The 17,568-nt window shown below is 44.5% G+C and overlaps 1 protein-coding gene across 3 annotated transcripts; it reads left to right on the top strand.

Moving 5' to 3' along the window:
- The first annotated feature begins 5,137 nt into the window (after positions 1-5,137).
- On the top strand, positions 5,138-16,983 carry PRSS23 (serine protease 23). 3 transcript variants are annotated; one of them, XM_034666178.1, is made up of 3 exons: positions 5,138-5,296; positions 7,076-7,144; positions 12,961-16,983. In XM_034666178.1, exon 3 carries the CDS (start codon positions 12,974-12,976, stop codon positions 14,108-14,110), a length of 1,137 nt encoding a protein of 378 aa, XP_034522069.1. In that variant the 5' UTR covers positions 5,138-5,296; positions 7,076-7,144; positions 12,961-12,973; the 3' UTR covers positions 14,111-16,983. The 3 variants fall into 3 exon arrangements, with proteins under 3 accessions (XP_034522069.1, XP_034522068.1, XP_034522070.1); XM_034666177.1 differs by lacking the exon at positions 7,076-7,144 and having other exon boundaries at positions 5,141-5,296; XM_034666179.1 differs by lacking the exons at positions 5,138-5,296; positions 7,076-7,144 and adding an exon at positions 8,078-8,140.
- The last annotated feature ends 585 nt before the right edge of the window (positions 16,984-17,568 follow it).

Below are 17,568 nucleotides of genomic sequence, written 5' to 3'. Positions count from 1 at the left end.
AGGGGAGCTTGGAAGAGGAGACCAAAAAATACAACCCTAGCTCCCATTTGAATCTATAATTTCTCCTAAATTCAGTTCTAAGAACTCTTTGTTGCTACAGACCAGAGTTATGACAGAAAGCCTTGAGAGTGGTTGAATAGGAGTCCCAAGATCATTTCTCCTTGGAAAGCATGCATTAAACTTTTTAGCATTGATGCTATACCAATGTGGTTGATTGATTCATCCATTCATTCATTCAACAAATTTTAAAACATATATTGAGCATTCACAATAGCAGTAGTAGTTATTATAATAATAACAACAATACTAAGTAAGTTCAGTTTAGAATGTATTTTGTGCTGAGCCCTGTACCATGTGCTTTGTACTGATTGAGTCCTTAGAATAGTCCTAAATTAGCCCCAGAGCTAAGATGAGAAAAATGAGGTACAGAAAGGCATATACTTGTCCATGATCACCCAGAGACTAAATGAATTCTAAACTGGATCCAGAGTTCCACATTCTTTGCTACACCGGAATCCCATGGTAGGGGTGCCTGACAGATCACATCATTCCTCCTGAAAGCATTACAGCACCATGGACTCAAAGGCTGCCAAAGCAGGTGATCTAGGCTCTCTTTTTACAGATGAGAAATAAGGCTGGTAAGTGAGGTGATTTACTCAAGGTCACATAGACAGGTTTAGAATATCCCCCCAACCTGCACCCACCCCCCCACCAATCTCCTGTGTCATCTCTCATTTCAACTCTACATGGAGCTAGAAAGTCCCACTTAACTGAGTAAACTTCTAGATCCATATTCTCGACTACAGAAGAAGCCACATTATCACCAGAGAAACCACATGGAAATGATTTTTAAGTATGTAAATGTATCTCCTTAGAAATAATCCTCATTGATAACTTTCGAACTGATTTAAATTGTTGAAGCTGCATACGGATCTTAGACTCATGGAAAATTAGCCCTAAAAACTGCATTTTGCAATTTAAATTTAGAGTTGGCGTTGGGTCTCTCACCTACCTGCTACCCTAAGTTTCCAATCATCTTTCAGTCCCATCTTGTCTGCTGCTCTAAGGCCATTTAACAGGACGTTACTTAGTGATTGCACAATTGGAACAAAAGGAAGGTAGAATCGAAAGGATGTTTAGAGCTGGAGCGACGTCAGCAGCTGATTCAACCTTCTTATTGTCAGCTCCAGAACAGGCAGGTCAGGGAAGCAACACAACACAATGAGAAAAGAGTGAACCAGTTCACCGGAGACCAGATTTTTACTGGCAGATACCCTATATCGCCAAGCTTCAGTTCCTCCTACCGAGAAAGTGTGTCTGTGATTGGGGGCTAATGTAATGCCTAACTATGAATTGATGAAGCTCAGGCATTGCTGGAAAAGAACTTATCTGACTGCCATGGAGAATCTTGATTCTCTTGCAGAAGACCTTGACTTTCTCTGAGATCAATTTACTACCACAGAAGTCAATATGGCCAGGGTTTATTAATAGGGATGTAAACAGAAAGAGAAAGAAAAAAGGTGATTCTACCAAAAACAAAGCATAATGCTGGCAATTAGAAATGTGCTTCAGTTTTCCAAACATGTTATTTTAAATACCCCAAAGTTTATCCCTAAAGGTTGACATGACTTTGACTGATTGTTTACAGCACGAATTAAAACTTTCTAAAAAGACTTTTTAAAAACTGATGAGTGAAAAAGTTGATGAAAGAGTGGGACAGATTGGGCAGAAGTCACAGCCGCGTTACTCAGTAATGTAACACTGGTTATCTTACTCAACCACTCCGGACCTTAGCTTCCTCATCGGCAAAATGGGGATAATCCTCATCTCTGTTTTTCTTTCTTTTTTTGTTTGTTTGTTTGTTTGTTTGTTTGTCTTGAAGATTACATACAATAAAGTGTATTTCACACTACTTGGCACATAGTACACATTCAATAAACAATAGCTCTAATTTTTACAACAGTGCTAGTTCTGCCCCCTTCATTCACCCACTGATTTGCTCACTTCCTCAATGGAGAAACTCAGTGAGATAAAGCTTGTTAAAGCCTTGATCAGATCTTCATCTTTTGAGCTCCACCTCAAACTCCTTCATTTCTTGGAAGCCAGAGTGGGAATTAACGATTTCTCTTCCATGTTCTCTAGCTGGAGCCTGATTCAGTCTGTATCTCACTTGCTCCTGTATTGGATTTTTTTTGTTGTTTATATCCATAGCACACATTCCTTGAGGTGAGGGAGATCTGCTCCCTCTCTCACAATCACCTTATACAGCGTGCATGCGCACTCAGGAAACGTGGGGGCCTTGCCCTGAATGCATTTTTAACCACTGAATTGCTATGCACATGAAAAGTATTTGAGAATTATGATCATGGATTTGAATTGAGTTCTTAAGTAGCAGTGAGGGTTTTGGTTTTTCTGGTTTTGTTTTTGTTTTGGGGGCTGGCGAGTGGGGCAGATACATAAAGAAAAATACTGAGGCTCAGCAGAAGGACATCTGCTATTTGCACAGAACATTTCTCTTGGAGGTCAAGGTACTCTAGAGATCTGGTGTTGCTCGTGTTCCTGTGGCAATTGCTGTGATAACCTAAGAGCCACGTAGTATCCTCTCATTTCACTCTTGACAGCCTCAGGAAACAAAAGGGGTGGGTGGTGCTTGTTTAAGCCTTGAGTTCCCGGGGATCATCTGTAGTTAGAGCTGCTTTGGGTAGGGAGCATCAGACGGAGACTAGCTGTGGGAGTGGTGATAGGGAAGGGATGTGCTGCTGGGTCCTTCCATGCCTCAGTTTCTCTCTCTGAAAATGTTGGGAGTAATTATCTTATTTTCCACCATCCTATCTCCCCAAATTGGTTACAATGTGATTTTTTAAACCATCAGGACAAAGGAGCCATGAATGTCAGCGTCAGTGGAGGTCCTGCTGAAAGAGCCAGCTCCATGTTCTTTTCATATAACAGATGTAACAGTGGCTAATATTTATTAAGGGCTTATTCTATGTCAGGCAGTGTGCTAAGCATTTTATGTGTATTAATTCATTCAATTCTCAATACAACCATATGAGGCAGTCTCCATTCTACAGAGGAAGAAATGGATGCACAGAAAGTTTAAGCCAAAAGCTACACAGCTAATACATAAGTGACAGAGCCCAGAGTAGTACTCACATAGTTGAACGCCTCTGGTGCACTCTTAATTGTGTTGCTGTACAGTCTTCCTGTGGCCCTTTCATTTGGTGCCTACCACCATGGTTTGCATGTAACAGGTGCTCAATAAATATTTGTTGAAATGGGGTAAAGCTAATGAAACTCAAGCATGGTTGAGAAGTCTGTCCCTTCTTCCTCTCCTTCCAATTCCAACCCCAGCTCCACTATTAAGTAAGGTATTTGGCTTTTAATGATGTTTTTCCAATTGGGAGGTACGGACCCTTGGAGATCCATAATTAACTTTTTTCATAGTTTTCATATAAAATGAATACAATGTGTTTATTGGGATCATTGGGATAACCATCTAATACCAAGTACTGCCTTGTGATTTCATTGTCTATGTGGGCTGCGCCTTGGTGCCACGAGTTATAATTTACCCCCTATGCTATTAGGAAAGGAATAGCACAGGGGCACCTGTGTCGGTTAAGCCTTTGGCTCAGGTCATGATCCCAGGGTCCTGTCGGCTCCCTGCTCAGCAGGGAGTCTGCTTCTCCCTCTCCCTCTGTCCCCCCAACTCGTGTTCTCGCTTGCTCTGCTCTGTCAAATGAATAAAAAATCTTAAAAAAAAAAGGAATAGCACAAAGTTAACCTTTAAATGGTGTATTAGAGTCAAGTGAAAGCCAAATATTGTAATGACAAAGGGTGTAAGCAAAGGTGTGGTTGCTGGGACAGAGGAAAGATGTGAGAAAACTGTGTCAATACAGGGCGCTTACTTGACACCCAATGAGAGGGGGAGAGCCACACTGAACTCAAACGTACCCATTATCTGGGCAGTCAGTACCACATGATGCCAGTAGTAGTTGAGTAAACATTACTCATTTAATGTTCCTGTTCTGGGAAGGGAATTTTATATTTAATTTATAAATTGTTTTGGCTTTACTCCAGAATTGTTCATAAGCTGTAACAGAAATTTTATCTGATTTAATGTTTATATATAGTAATGTAACATTATAAAAGAAACTAATTTAAGCCAATACTGAGGAGGTGTGAGAAAATTCTGCCCTTAAAATAGTGGAGGATATCTATATTATGTTAGTCACCATACAGTACATCCCCGGATTCCGATGCTTCATTAGTTGCGTATAACACCCAGTGCACCATGCAATACGTGCCCTCCTTACTACCCATCCCTGTTTAAAATCGATTGCAAACACAAACACATCAGGTGTATCATTAACACCCTGGTGTGAAATAGCGTGTTAGACCCTCCCTTTCTGAGAGTGGGCTTTGATGAGTGAACGGACAGCTAAGGGGCCTGACAGTGAAAATGCGGCCTCCGTGCACTGGGGCAGGTCATTAACCCTCTAAACTTCAGTTCCTTACCTGTAAAACAGTGGTTAGGTGCAACTTCTTCACCGCAGCGGTTATGTGTAAAGCTGGTTCACAGAAGGGACTCAGTAAATCGTCATCTCTATTAAATATTGACGTACTGGGGAGAGAAGAGGAAAGCTCTAGCACTAGATTCTTGAACGGCGCGGTCACCGGCCTGGCTAGGGGGAGACCCGGAACTGTGGGCTCCTAGGAATGAACTCAAGGAAAGCAGGCCCGCTGGGCGAGGAGGTGGCTCCACCAGCTGGTGCCCCTATAGAAAGCTGAGGCGGTGGGCTCAACAGCCCGCCCGCCACTCTGAGGCCGCCAAGGCCTGCAGTGCTCCGGGCCCCACGCATCCCGCGTGTGCGGAAAGAGATGCAAAGCATTGACGGTCCTGCCACCCAAACGCAGGTTTGCACCTGAGGAGGCACCTGAGAAACTGGGTGAAGCGGGAAGGACCTCAGTCATCCCCTAAAAACTCAAATGCACATATTTTTCGCAACTCTTCAATTTGCCGAGGGGTTCCTCATGCCCCAGGTGTAGCCGGCGTCCCCAGTTCTAGGTTGGGATTGGCAAACCTGGGGAGCACCCCGTCTTCGCCAGCAGGCAGCTAAGTGCAGGCGGCGAAGGCCGCGGGGGGCGGGCCCGCCCGCTGCCGGCGTTGGTCGCCCGCCCGCCAGCTCGCACTCGGTCGCGTCGCGGGGTAGGCATGGGAGTCGCACGCGCCCTTCCGGCGCCCACACCTGTTGGAGCGGCGCAGTGAGCTGCGGCCCGGGCGGGCTGCTCGGCGCGGGTGAGTGCGGGCGCGGGCTGGGGACACCGCCGAACGCGCGGGGAGCGCGGTGCCGAGAGCAGCGGGACAAAGGGCCGGTGCGCGCGGCGTGGGGTGACTGCGGGCTGCGGGGGTCCCTCGGAGCTTCGCCGGGCCGCCCTCAGGGCTGGAGAGCTGGGACCCGCGGCCTGAAGGAGCTCCGCGGAGACTCAGGGGCTGCGGGGCGCTCGCATTCACTCAGTGTCACCGTGCAGCGGATGGGAAAGACGGGTTTGAAAGTGCTATCTTGGATGCGGGGTGGGAGTAGAGAAAGAGCCAGCCCTGGGCAAGCTCTCCTCCAGCTGGGCGATGACAACACCCCCATCTGCTCCGCACCCCTTATTTTCCTGGGGTTTTGCATATGTGTATTCTAACATGATGTGAACATTAATTTTTAACTCTGGGCACGTGATTGTGAACACATCTTAGCCAGCAAGGAAAGTGCAGCAAACACAGTTTGGGAGTAGGCTTTTTTCTCCGGAGCCTTAATTGATGACCCTGCGCTTCCTTATAAACTGCGAACTGTCACCGTCGTTGGAAGCAAATATTTCTTCTTCGGCCTGTGGACGTTCTTCACGAGTTATTCAAACTTTTAAATAAAAGTTTGAAAAGTAAAAAAATTGTTTTGGAAGAGGAGGGAGAAGAATTATTTCAGTGAAGGAAAACCACCATTCCCTTCCAGAATACAAATTAGGGCTGTTTTCCAACATCTCCTGAAAAAGCAGCTGGTAAAAATCCGGTGTGTTTTACTGCCCTTTGGGCGACACCCGTGAGACTTGAGAAAGAGAAACAGTCCCTGGCTGGTGGAAAGGTCCAGGTTGTTTAGGATCGGTGTTGGGATGGGCTGGCTTCGCTCAGCTCCCAAAACTGAACTTAAGGAGTCCCTCCGTGTGTGCTCCTCGGGAGCAGATAGGCCAATGCCAGAGTCATCTTCAGGTCGCCATTCGGGAAGCGGTTGAGTTTATAGTTTGAAGTCAGCTGTGGCCAAAGCCTATTAATGTGAGGATATTTATTACACTTGTTTCAGGATCCTCCTTGTGCATAAGAGCATTTAAAATAGGCCTTAGGACCGTGTCTTTCAAGAAGCCTGACAGGAGTGAATTGGAAGTGGAGGAGAGGAGGGAAGGAATTTAGGAGAAATGCTACAAAAGCCATTACGTTTACTTGTGAAAGTTTGATCATATGCACACGTTCCACATTTGAATAAATTGTTTCGCTTGTGTTCTTCCCGCATAAATAGTCAGGAGATAACTTGTCATGCTTTCTTGTACCTGAGCTGGAAAGGAAGCATTCTTCCCAGGTAACTAATATGCATCTCATTTTCGTAACACTGACACCTTATTCAGGTAGATGGTGAGTATGGGTGCGCTTTTCTGTCTGTAGGCCCATTAGTGAGTCTGAGAACATTACTGGCCCCAGTCTTCAGTGTTTAATAGGCTCAGGTTCTCCCACATAGTTCTCGTAGATCCGTTAGGATTCAGTCCACCAGGCATTATTCATGCATAACTCCCACTGGCTCTGGGGAATTCCTTCCTCCTGGTCTCACCATTGACAGTTTGATACACTCTGTTCTTATTCTGCCACTGGGTTTGTCCCAAGCTCATTAGGGAAGTTCATTTTGCCTAAACGGAAGAAGTTAAACTTCGTTTGACCACAAGATTATGTTTAGGGTGGCCGGGCTGGTAGATGTTCTGTGTTTCTTTCCTGTCTGGGCTGTAATTCTTAAACCATTATGTGATTGGATCTGTTTTCCTTTAACAGGTTCTGTGACTCAGGAAAATGAGAGCAAGCCTGGCTGCAGAGGGTTCACAGGGCTTTGTTCATCTTTAGGTATTTGCTTTAGGAATTAGCATGGTTTCACTGTTCAGTATTCCTGGCCACAGAGTCCATGGAAAACCCTTTGTTAGCCTTCCAGATGGTGTCCGAAACTTTTATCTCTACAGACTTGCCCACTGTTTCTTTCGACATTACTGTTTGTAGTGGTCACAGGAATTCATCTGTTGTACAATAGAGAATGTATGTCCTGAGGATTAGATTTTTTTTCTCCCAGCCCTTGTGTGCTAGAGGAGTTCATTCTCCCAAACACGTGCCCTCTTGAGGAGAGCTGTGTTGTTGCAGTGTTGAAGACTAAGGTGCAGAACTGGGGCAGAGAAGTTTCAGTGCCCAGCCTCCAAGCAGATGGTGGTGGTTTATACGTTTCTGATAATTTGCACAGTCCCTTCGCCATTAGAGTATTAGTGGATTTGTGAAGTGGCAGCATCCCCATTAAGTATAAATATTTTTAGACCGTGGACAGCAGGAGAGTGGCTCGTATTGAGTGATGGAGCACGGAATGTGTAACTCTTGTGAGTCAGACATACAGAGTTGGAAAAGAAATAGTTTCTGTATTACTAAGTATGGTGAAAAAATACTTGCTTACCTTAATTTTCATTCTGCGTTGTCATCCAGGTGAAGCGATACATGAGAATACTTGGTTGAGAACTTTATAAGATAATTATGTATGTGAGGAATCTTTATCCAGTAAAGGTTTTTTCCTAGAAGTGAAATGTTATGGACCTGAATTTTCTTCATCTGGATTTAGGTATAATGAGGATAAGATTCAGAAGATAAGATTTGGAAATCTTCATTCTTTTTTTTTTTTTTTAAAGATTTTATTTATTTGTTCGACAGAGAGAGAGAGAGCCAGCGAGAGAGGGAACACAAGCAGGGAGAGTGGGAGAGGAAGAAACAGGCTCCCAGCGGAGGAACCTGACGTGGGGCTCGATCCCATAACGCCGGGATCACGCCCTGAGCTGAAGGCAGACGCTTAACCGCTGTGCCACCCAGGTGCCCCCTTCATTCTTTTTTTTTAAAGGTGTGCATATTTCAGACAGTTCTATAAGGATGAGGTGATTCATTTGTGAGGGCAAGAGAGAATTTCAAGTTAATGGACTCCATTAGTTACCTTTTCCAACAGTGAGATTGTGAATGTTGCTGTTATATATGTTTCCATCCTAGAATGTTTGTATAAGTAAACTTAAATGGGCATAGTGCAGGCTTGCTTAGAGTTTATCAAAATGGAAACAGTAATTGTCTTCTGGGAAATTATTCAGGAAATTATCATCAGGTGAGTTGAGAAATTAATGCAAAGCCACCAACCTAATTTTAAAGCATCACGGTTATCACTGGGCATCTTATTAATGGGAAAGGAGTCAAGGTAGGGTGTGAATGCCTTGGGAAAGGGCCTTGGTGGGTGAGATTTCCCCCCCTCACCCTTTTCTGAGAGCCGGCACACCCAACCATCCTTCTACTCCATTCTTGAAAGTCGCCCTCTGCTGGAGGCCTTTGTTTCCTTGGCAAAAACTCAGGAGGGCAATCTTGTCTCCCAGATAGGCAAGAGATAAGCAAGATAAACTTTCCTTTTCCGCTTGGCCTCCGGCCTCCTTAATTCTGTGAGTGTAGGCTCCAAACAGTAAATGGGGTGCAGACCCTGTTCGTGCACAACATAGTGCTTGCCCTGGACTTTTGTGACCCTGGGAAATTACAAAATTAGAGAATCCTCGGCCTGAAAAGACCAGCACTAAAAAGACTAAAGAGTTCAGGTTGCTATTCAGAATAGTTGCTAAACTACGCTTAACACACATTTGGTAGAGGGGTGAGCAGTTTATGAAGTCTGTAACCTTAATACAGACGTCAGCTTAAACTCATTTGGGAGCCTGAGAACAGACAACTTTATCTCCCAATTTACAGTCTGTTAAAAACCATTACATTGCACACCACAAACTAATATAATTATATTTCAATACAATTTTTAAAATAATAATAAAAAACTTAATCAGTTTGGAATAATTTGACTAATGCAGTCTGCATTAATTTCTAAATCTGAATTAAAGTCTTTTTAATGCAGTTTTATAGCTTTCAGAGTTACAAAGAAAATTTAATCAAGATATAAAAACAGCAGAACAAGATCTTACCACAAGTTAATGAGTTCAGTTTAAGCAATAATGAGTTCAGTTTAAGCAATGTTTCAGTCTAATAGAAGTTTGTGTTTTTGAGGTATCCAAAATGTTCATTCCCGGGGCGCCTGGGTGGCACAGCGGTTAAGCGTCTGCCTTCGGCTCAGGGCGTGATCCCGCGTTATGGGTTCGAGCCCCACGTCGGGCTCCTCTGCTATGAGCCTGCTTCTTCCTCTTACTCCCCCTGCTTGTGTTCCCTCTCTCGCTGGCTGTCTCTATCCTGTCAAATAAATAAATAAAATCTTAAAAAAAAAACAAAAAAAAAACAAAAAAACAAAATGTTCATTCCTAAAGGATTAAACCTTTACCATACCCTGTTGGTTTAAAAGTCCTTCACCTCTTGGTGGCTGACTTCTTCACTGGCTAAATGATCAGAATTTAAGTTGTAAGGGCTCTGAATTAGTAATATTGTTGAATGAATGTTAGATATCAATTAGATAAGATTCTATCTAGAGCATTGATATTCTGAGGATATTAATATCATAATAATAATCTACAGTAGACTCTTTGGCATTCTCTACCAGCATCCTATGATTTGTAAATGATGCCACAGGTTCTTGGCACAGTCATTCGTCATCTCTCTGAGGAACAAACTCGATCCTGTATGTTGGGAGGCTGGACTGAAGCGTGGCCAGTGAGAGAGCCTAGCTGACAGCCCAGCCCTCATGCCCACAAAAAGACTTGTCTCCATTTCTCCAGACCCACTAACTCTGAGGAACTGGTACCAAAACATTTTTTGAAAGACAGACATTAAAAAAAAAAAATCCATAACCTCACTGTGAGATGAGACATGCTTCAAGGACTTTAAAAATATGTTTTAAATAGGTTTGCTGTAGAGGCAAAACACTTGGAAAAGTGAAATTAGAGTGAGTTTTGCCTACAAGGAGGTTAATTCCTTAAGACCCAGTTCCTAGTTAAATATTTCAGACTCTTTCCTGCCATTCTCTTCCCTGACACCCTTGCCAATGCACTGTTTCAGTGTTTGGATAAAGACAGATGCCACTGGAGGAATTCTGCTGCAGTAGATAATTCAGGCTCTGCACTCCCAGCATCCAATTCACATACCAATTTCTGATTCGAGATTTGAAGATGCGTACTCTAGATGATGACCATGTGAGCATGAGCTAACTGCCCTGTTCTTCATGCACATTGGAAGGATTACCTACAATTTCCGATAATTCATAGCATAATACCATCTCCTCTCCTCCTCTCTCTCCCCTAAGAATCACATTTTGAGAACAGGAATACTTGGCAGCTTGGACATCTGGCTCCTGTGTTTTCTTTCTTAGATAAGCTAAGGGAGGAGGAGAAGGCGTGTGGGGGTCCAAGACGCAGCCCTGTGGGAGACACAGTATTCCTCCTAGTACATATCACACTTGGCAGGGATTCTGGTGTGGGGGGCATTTAGTTGCCCAGACAGCAACTTACGTAGAGAAGAATGCTGTCCAGGACCTAGATATTTTTAAGGACTGGGTCCTGAGCCAGGAGATGGGAATAATGAGACACAGAGCCATCTCCTGAAGTTTCCTGAAGGGCTGTCCTCACCATACCTACCCCGCCCTTGAAGTCCCCACTGGGGAGGAGGGCTTTACCAGCATTAGCATCCCCTCCCTCATCCACTTAGAGCCTTTAGTCATGAGAGTGCCCACCCTCCCCCCAACAAGCTCATGCAAACACGTGAATGCACATACACACATACCCCATGGTTTCAGGGGTTTAGAGAAACCACTACATGTATTACTCCCCACAAAAGGGCCCAGGGACTCGTCCTGTTTGAAAAATGGGAAAGAAGCAATTTCAAAGAATTAGCAAGTCCCAAGGAATTACCTCTTCCAGGAACTCATTACTTTTTTATCCCATCCCTGTTTTCTCTGACAGAAGTGGAATTAGAGAGAAAGAGTCAAGCAAGAAGATCCCAGAAAGGGGGGTGGGGGTGGGGGCAGGCAAGCACACTTCTTAGTAATATTGTGTGTGGATATTGGGAATGTGAGTGGCATGCTCAGCTGGACTAGATCAGATCAATGGGATTTTTCCAGTTTTATGCAAAAGAAAGCAGAAGGCACCCCGAAGTTGCCGGCAGGTCTGTACTCTCCAGAGGAAGAGAATGAGAACAAGGAGATGGTTTCTTCCTGACTCCTGCTAGGTTCCAAAGCCTGGGAGACCTAACCCCTCCCTGTCCTCCTTTCGAGAGGACTCCACCCAAGCAGATTACTCTACCTGCTACGTCAGCTTCTTCTGGACAGAAGATACACAGCCAGTCAGAGCCAACCGGTGCTTGAATATTTATGAAAGTACTTCCCAATCTCGTTTTTCATTGCTGTTTTTCTTGTGGGATGATTGGTCCAGCTCTCTTCTAACATACATTTCAGGAGAAAATCCAAACTTCTTCAGTTAGTGTACACAGCCTTGCGTAATACGGCTCTTGCCCACTGCCTCCACCACCTGCTGTCTTCCACCCTTGCTGAGCTAAGCACAGTTTCTGAAATGACTTGCACGGTTGCATGTCTCCGTGTCCTTGCATACTACTGTCCCCTCTCTCAAAGTGTCCCCTTCACTCTGTCTTAGGTTATCTAACTTCTCACCTTCACCACCCACCTCAAGCATCACCTCCCCTGCAAGGGCTCCCCTGTTCTTGTTACTCCCTGCACCTGGATTTCATGCCCTTTCTCTGAGCCACCCCATCATCCACATACATCGCTGTCATTAGCACTCAGCATGCGTCGTTCCAAAAACGTGGTCTTTGTAGCCACGCTAATCATTCACTCACTCTCCGATGAATACAGGTACTCATTCAGTAAATCCATTCAATAAATCTTTGTGGAGCGCTAGCATGGGGCCAAATTCAAGGCGTTCAGATGAGCCAGGAGCATAGATACAAAGGCCTGAAAAAGAAGCAGCAGGAAAGCTCCCAGTGTCATACCTGATGCTACATTGGAGCTTTGGATCTCTGACAGAGATCCTGTTAGCATACCACAAATCCGAAGGGAGAAGGAGTATCTTGTCCGTTAGAGGCCTGACGACTCTGGAACTAAATTCGTAATAGTTAAAGCTGTTTTAAATTCAGAAGAAAAGGGGGGTCTCATGCCCTCTGTGGAGTCACTCTGCATTTAGAAGCAACAGGAACCCCAGTGATTGTGATGCTGTGATGTCCTTCCTCGAGGCCTTGGGCCCTCAGTCAGCTGTGTAATTTAAATTTACAGGAGCAAGTAGCTCTGAAGATTTTCCAAGCACAGGCCATACTGAGAATGAGCGAAAAGAAGGTAAGAAGGGCAGGTGGACCAGGGAGATAGGAGAGGACAAAAGTTCAGAACCAAGCACAAAGAAGGCCGGAAATCACACAGAACCCCGGGGTGCTGGAGCAGCTCCTCTGGAGATGACCGTTTGCACTCCGCCTTGCACTGGGCCATCATTACGGGCATCTTAAACGTAGAAGGGAATGAACACCCCATTTCATTTTGAGCATGGGAAAGTTCCCAGGTCAAGCCTTGTATTGTAAGTGAGACCATTATCTTGGGATTCCTCTCCACACCCTGATTCCTGAGGAGGGTTCACAGACTTAGAAACAATGACAGGCATGCTGCCGGGCTGTTTCCTCAGCCAGCCGGTGCTCAGCCCCTTGCCCTCCTGACCTGCTTATCTTTGTTCCTACAGAGTGGTGCTCAGCATGGCGGGGATTCCAGGGCTCCTCTTCCTTCTCCTCCTCCTCCTCCTCTGTGCTGTCGGGCAGGTGAGCCCCTATGGTGCCCACTGGAAACCCACTTGGCCTGCTTACCGCCTCCCTGTGGTCTTGCCCCAGTCCACCCTCAACCTAGGCAAGCCAGACTTTGGGGCCGAAGCCAAATTGGAAGTGTCCTCCTCGTGTGGACCCCAGTGTCATAAGGGAACTCCACTGCCCACTTACGAAGAGGCCAAGCAGTACCTGTCTTATGAAACGCTCTATGCCAATGGCAGCCGCACGGAGACGCAGGTGGGCATTTATGTCCTCAGCAGTGGCGGGGGACAAGAGTCTTCGGGAAAGTCTCGGAGGAAGCGGCAGATTTATGGCTACGACAGCAGATTCAGCATTTTTGGGAAGGACTTCTTGCTCAACTACCCCTTCTCAACATCAGTGAAGTTATCTACAGGCTGCACGGGCACCCTGGTGGCAGAGAAGCATGTTCTCACGGCTGCCCATTGCATCCATGATGGGAAAACCTATGTGAAAGGAACACAGAAACTTCGAGTGGGCTTCCTGAAGCCCAAGTTTAAAGATGGTGGTCGAGGGGCCAACAGCTCCAGCTCTGGCGTGCCGGAGAAGATGAAGTTTCAGTGGATCCGGGTGAAGCGCACCCATGTGCCCAAGGGTTGGATCAAAGGCAATGCCAACGACATTGGTATGGATTATGACTACGCCCTCCTAGAACTCAAAAAACCCCACAAGAGGAAGTTCATGAAGATTGGGGTAAGCCCTCCCGCCAAGCAGCTACCAGGAGGCAGAATCCACTTCTCTGGTTACGACAATGACCGACCAGGCGACTTGGTGTACCGCTTCTGTGATGTCAGAGATGAGACCTATGACCTGCTCTACCAGCAGTGTGATGCCCAGCCCGGAGCCAGCGGCTCCGGGGTCTACGTCAGGATGTGGAAGCGGCAGCAGCAGAAGTGGGAGCGGAAAATTATTGGCATCTTTTCAGGGCACCAGTGGGTAGACATGAATGGTTCTCCACAGGATTTCAACGTGGCTGTTAGAATCACCCCTCTTAAATATGCCCAGATCTGCTATTGGATTAAAGGAAACTACCTGGATTGTAGGGAGGGGTGACACAGTGTTCCTTCCTGGTGGCACTTGATGGTCTTTACGTACTTATTTTAGGAGAGGCCAAATGTTGTCCTTGGTGTGTGTGTGTGTGTGTGTGTGTGTAATGTGTCATGATATCTTTTACATAATTTTTTAAAATTGCAAGATGCCTGGCTTTATTATTTGAAAACTGGTTTGTGTATCATATATCATTTAAGGAGTTTAAAGGCATACTTTTGCATAGAAGTCAAAAAAACACCATACTGATGTTTGGGATGATAGGGAATATTTAGCAAGTAAGTTAACCTTTCACTTTTTGAGAACTTTGATTTTTATTTCATCTGAACTTGTTTCAAAGGTTTATATTAAATGTGTGGCATATGGAAGATATAAATTCTTAAATCCTTATGTGTGTATATATGTGTATTTTCTCCTGAGATTCATCTTGGGTTTTTTGTTTTGTTTTTAATGCCTAATCATTAATGTTTCCAGATGGCAGTGTTCCCCACCGCCCTCATGATACTTCTTAGACAGGCAGGTGTAATATTTTGGACTTGGAGGTGTTTGCACGGTAGTCCTTGATGAGTAAAAGAATTTGTTGACTATATTGGTACACATGTTAAACTATCTTACAGTAAGTCAGTATTCTGACTTAACTGCAGTTTTGAAATAGTTTCTTTCCCAAAGACTATTGTTCTACTTTTGGGGAAGACCCCGACCTACAGCCCTGTCAGCTTTGTGACACACCAGAGTGGGCAAGATTATTTATGCCCATCCTTCCACTTAACAGGATTTTACTAATGTTCCTTGAACTTGCTCTTTTCCAGAAGACGATGACCAGGGCCTAATTAGAACAGGCTGTATCACTTCCCAGCTAACAGTTGTGGTCCCACTAAAAACAATCATTTCATTTTACCCCTGGAGTATAGCACATCTCATGTTTTATCGTTTGGATGGAGTGATTTCAAATGAATTAAATTCCAGAGAACAATGGATGCATTGCTTGGCAGATGTCACAACAGAATAAGCACTTGTTTGGAGCCTGGCACGGTCATACAACCTAATCAAAATTATTCTATGGAGTTTTCAGTGTGCTTTCAGGGAGCGATGGACTTGTGCAATTCGGAAACTTCTCTCTTTTACTTTACTTACTTTACAGTAAAAATATTTGGGCGGTGCTTTAAGAAAAACCAAGAGGACTTTTTTCCCCCCACTGGCTTTAAAAGGGCCTCTTTTACTGGGATACTTGAGGCTACAGACACATATAATCAAGTACAGTGGTAAAAATGGAAATCGGGAGAATGCAAAGTGGATCAGAATTACCACTCCAATAAACGTCGTTATGAATGTTTTATCAATATGATAATCACAGTTTATAAAGAAGAGAATGTGACTTATTGTATGTTTTCATTTTATGCTTCTTAACCTGAGCGCTTCTTCCTCAATGTATCAGTGGGGGAAGAAAAAAGAGCAAAGGAATTACAGGGCAGACGTCTGCTGGGCTTGTACCTTAGGTAATATCAGTCTGAATTGTAACTCTCTTCGAGGACATTCAGATATGGCATTGAAGCTTAAACTTTCTCCGGGTGGCTTTCGGCTTATGTGTCACGAGCGTTTCAGAAGAATAATCCTGATAAGACACACAAGAAATGTACAGTCACAGTGCTTTCTTCGGATCATGTAAGAAATACTATGCATAGGAGCGCCTGGGTGGCTCAGTCGTTAGGCGTCTGCCTTCGGCTCAGGGCGTGATCCCGGCGTTATGGGATCGAGCCCCACATCAGGCTCCTCTGCTATGGAGCCTGCTTCTTCCTCTCCCACCCCCCCTGCTTGTGTTCCCTCTCTCGCTGGCTGTCTCTATCTCTGTCAACTAAATAAATAAAATCTTAAAAAAAAAAAAAAGAAATACTATGCATAGCAAAGAGATGTAAGGCCGCCAGGATTCTTCTGAGTTCCAGCACAGTTTGCTTTGAAATCTAGCAGGAATCTAGCGTGAGGAAGAAGAGAGGTCTCCATCCCTGTTTGGTATTTGGGGGGTTTTCTTTTTGCTCTTGCTTGATGCAAAAAAATTTCACTGAACGCCTAGTCAGGACTGATTTAAAAAAAAAAAAATAGATGCTCCTTTTATGAAGCACCTGATTTCTTGATTTGATTTTTTGCAAAGTTGAAACTTCCCTCCGCAAAGGTAGGCAACGGCACAAAGTCAAAATAATATCAATGTTTAGTTCACAAATAGGCATCATTTACTCAAGAATAATACCCACATGGGGCACCTGGGTGGCTCAGTCGTTAAGCGTCTGCCTTCTGCTCAGGGCGTGATCCCGGCGTTATGGGATCGAGCTCCACATCAGGCTCCTCCGCTGTGAGCCTGCTTCTTCCTCTCCCACTCCCCCTGCTTGTGTTCCCTCTCTCGCTGGCTGTCTCTCTCTCTCTGTGAAATAAATAAAATCTTAAAAAAAAAAGAATAATACCCACATGGTATGTATGACAGAACTCATAGATGGTAAAATAACTCAACATGTCCATCTCTTCAGTGGTAATAAAAGATAGCATGTATTAAATTGTTGTGGAATTTGAAATTAAAAAAAAGAACAGACTCATGAGATTAAAATAGTGTTTTACATGTATTAGTTATACATCATAAGGATATATTCCTAGTAAGGCTAGTAGAACAACATTCCTAAAATGTGTGCCATAAACACTCATTCCTCCAGATTTTCTACGAAGAACAAAAAGGGCACCATCATCGAGGAGGAGGGAGATGCCTCCCATACTGCCTTTCCTCCTCAGGGACTCACTTGCCTGTTTGCACTTTGAAAGCTCTAAGAAGTCCTGTAGTAAAGAGACATGGTAATGTTTTGAAATCTGCACTTCAATAAAGATCTTTGATCACTGAACCCTTGTTTTCTCATATAATGCCTATGAGCTATTTAGTGTTCTAATAATACATTTGGGGGATCCCTGTAGCAGCCCTTGGTCAAGGCGATCGTGCAGAAAGTATGACGAGCCACTGGTGGCATCAGGTATTGGTGCCTTTGGGGTGTAACCAGAACGCGGGATCCAGATTCAGAAAGGTTCAGAGGGTAAAATGGGAGAGAATAAACTTGCAAATCATTTGTCGCTGAGAGAAAGTTGTGGCAGGATCTGGGACATTTTTTTCCCCATACACTTTATTCAGAATTTTGAATTTAGAAAGGAGCTAATCCAAAAAAATGGGAAAATAGGGCTAAAGAGATAAATATGAGCCAGTCAGTAGTGGAGTTGAAGATATATTTTTTTCTTTACTTTTTTTGGACTAAAAATGGATTTAAAACAACTGGAAAGCACGTTGGAGCATCGAGACCATGCTGTTTTCTTTGTGTGACCCCATGTCCCTGCTCAGTACGAGGGCAAGCCCCCAGGGACACCCGGTTCAGTATTTAAGGTAGTGATCTCTCTCTAACACCTGCCAGAGTCTCTGGTCCAGAGCTTGTCAAGGACGA

This window comes from Ailuropoda melanoleuca, chromosome 8 (genome assembly GCF_002007445.2).
Source record: "Ailuropoda melanoleuca isolate Jingjing chromosome 8, ASM200744v2, whole genome shotgun sequence".
Lineage (NCBI taxonomy): Eukaryota > Metazoa > Chordata > Mammalia > Carnivora > Ursidae > Ailuropoda > Ailuropoda melanoleuca.
The sequence above is the reverse complement of the archived record's forward strand: the minus strand, read 5'-3'. Positions and strand labels throughout refer to the sequence as shown.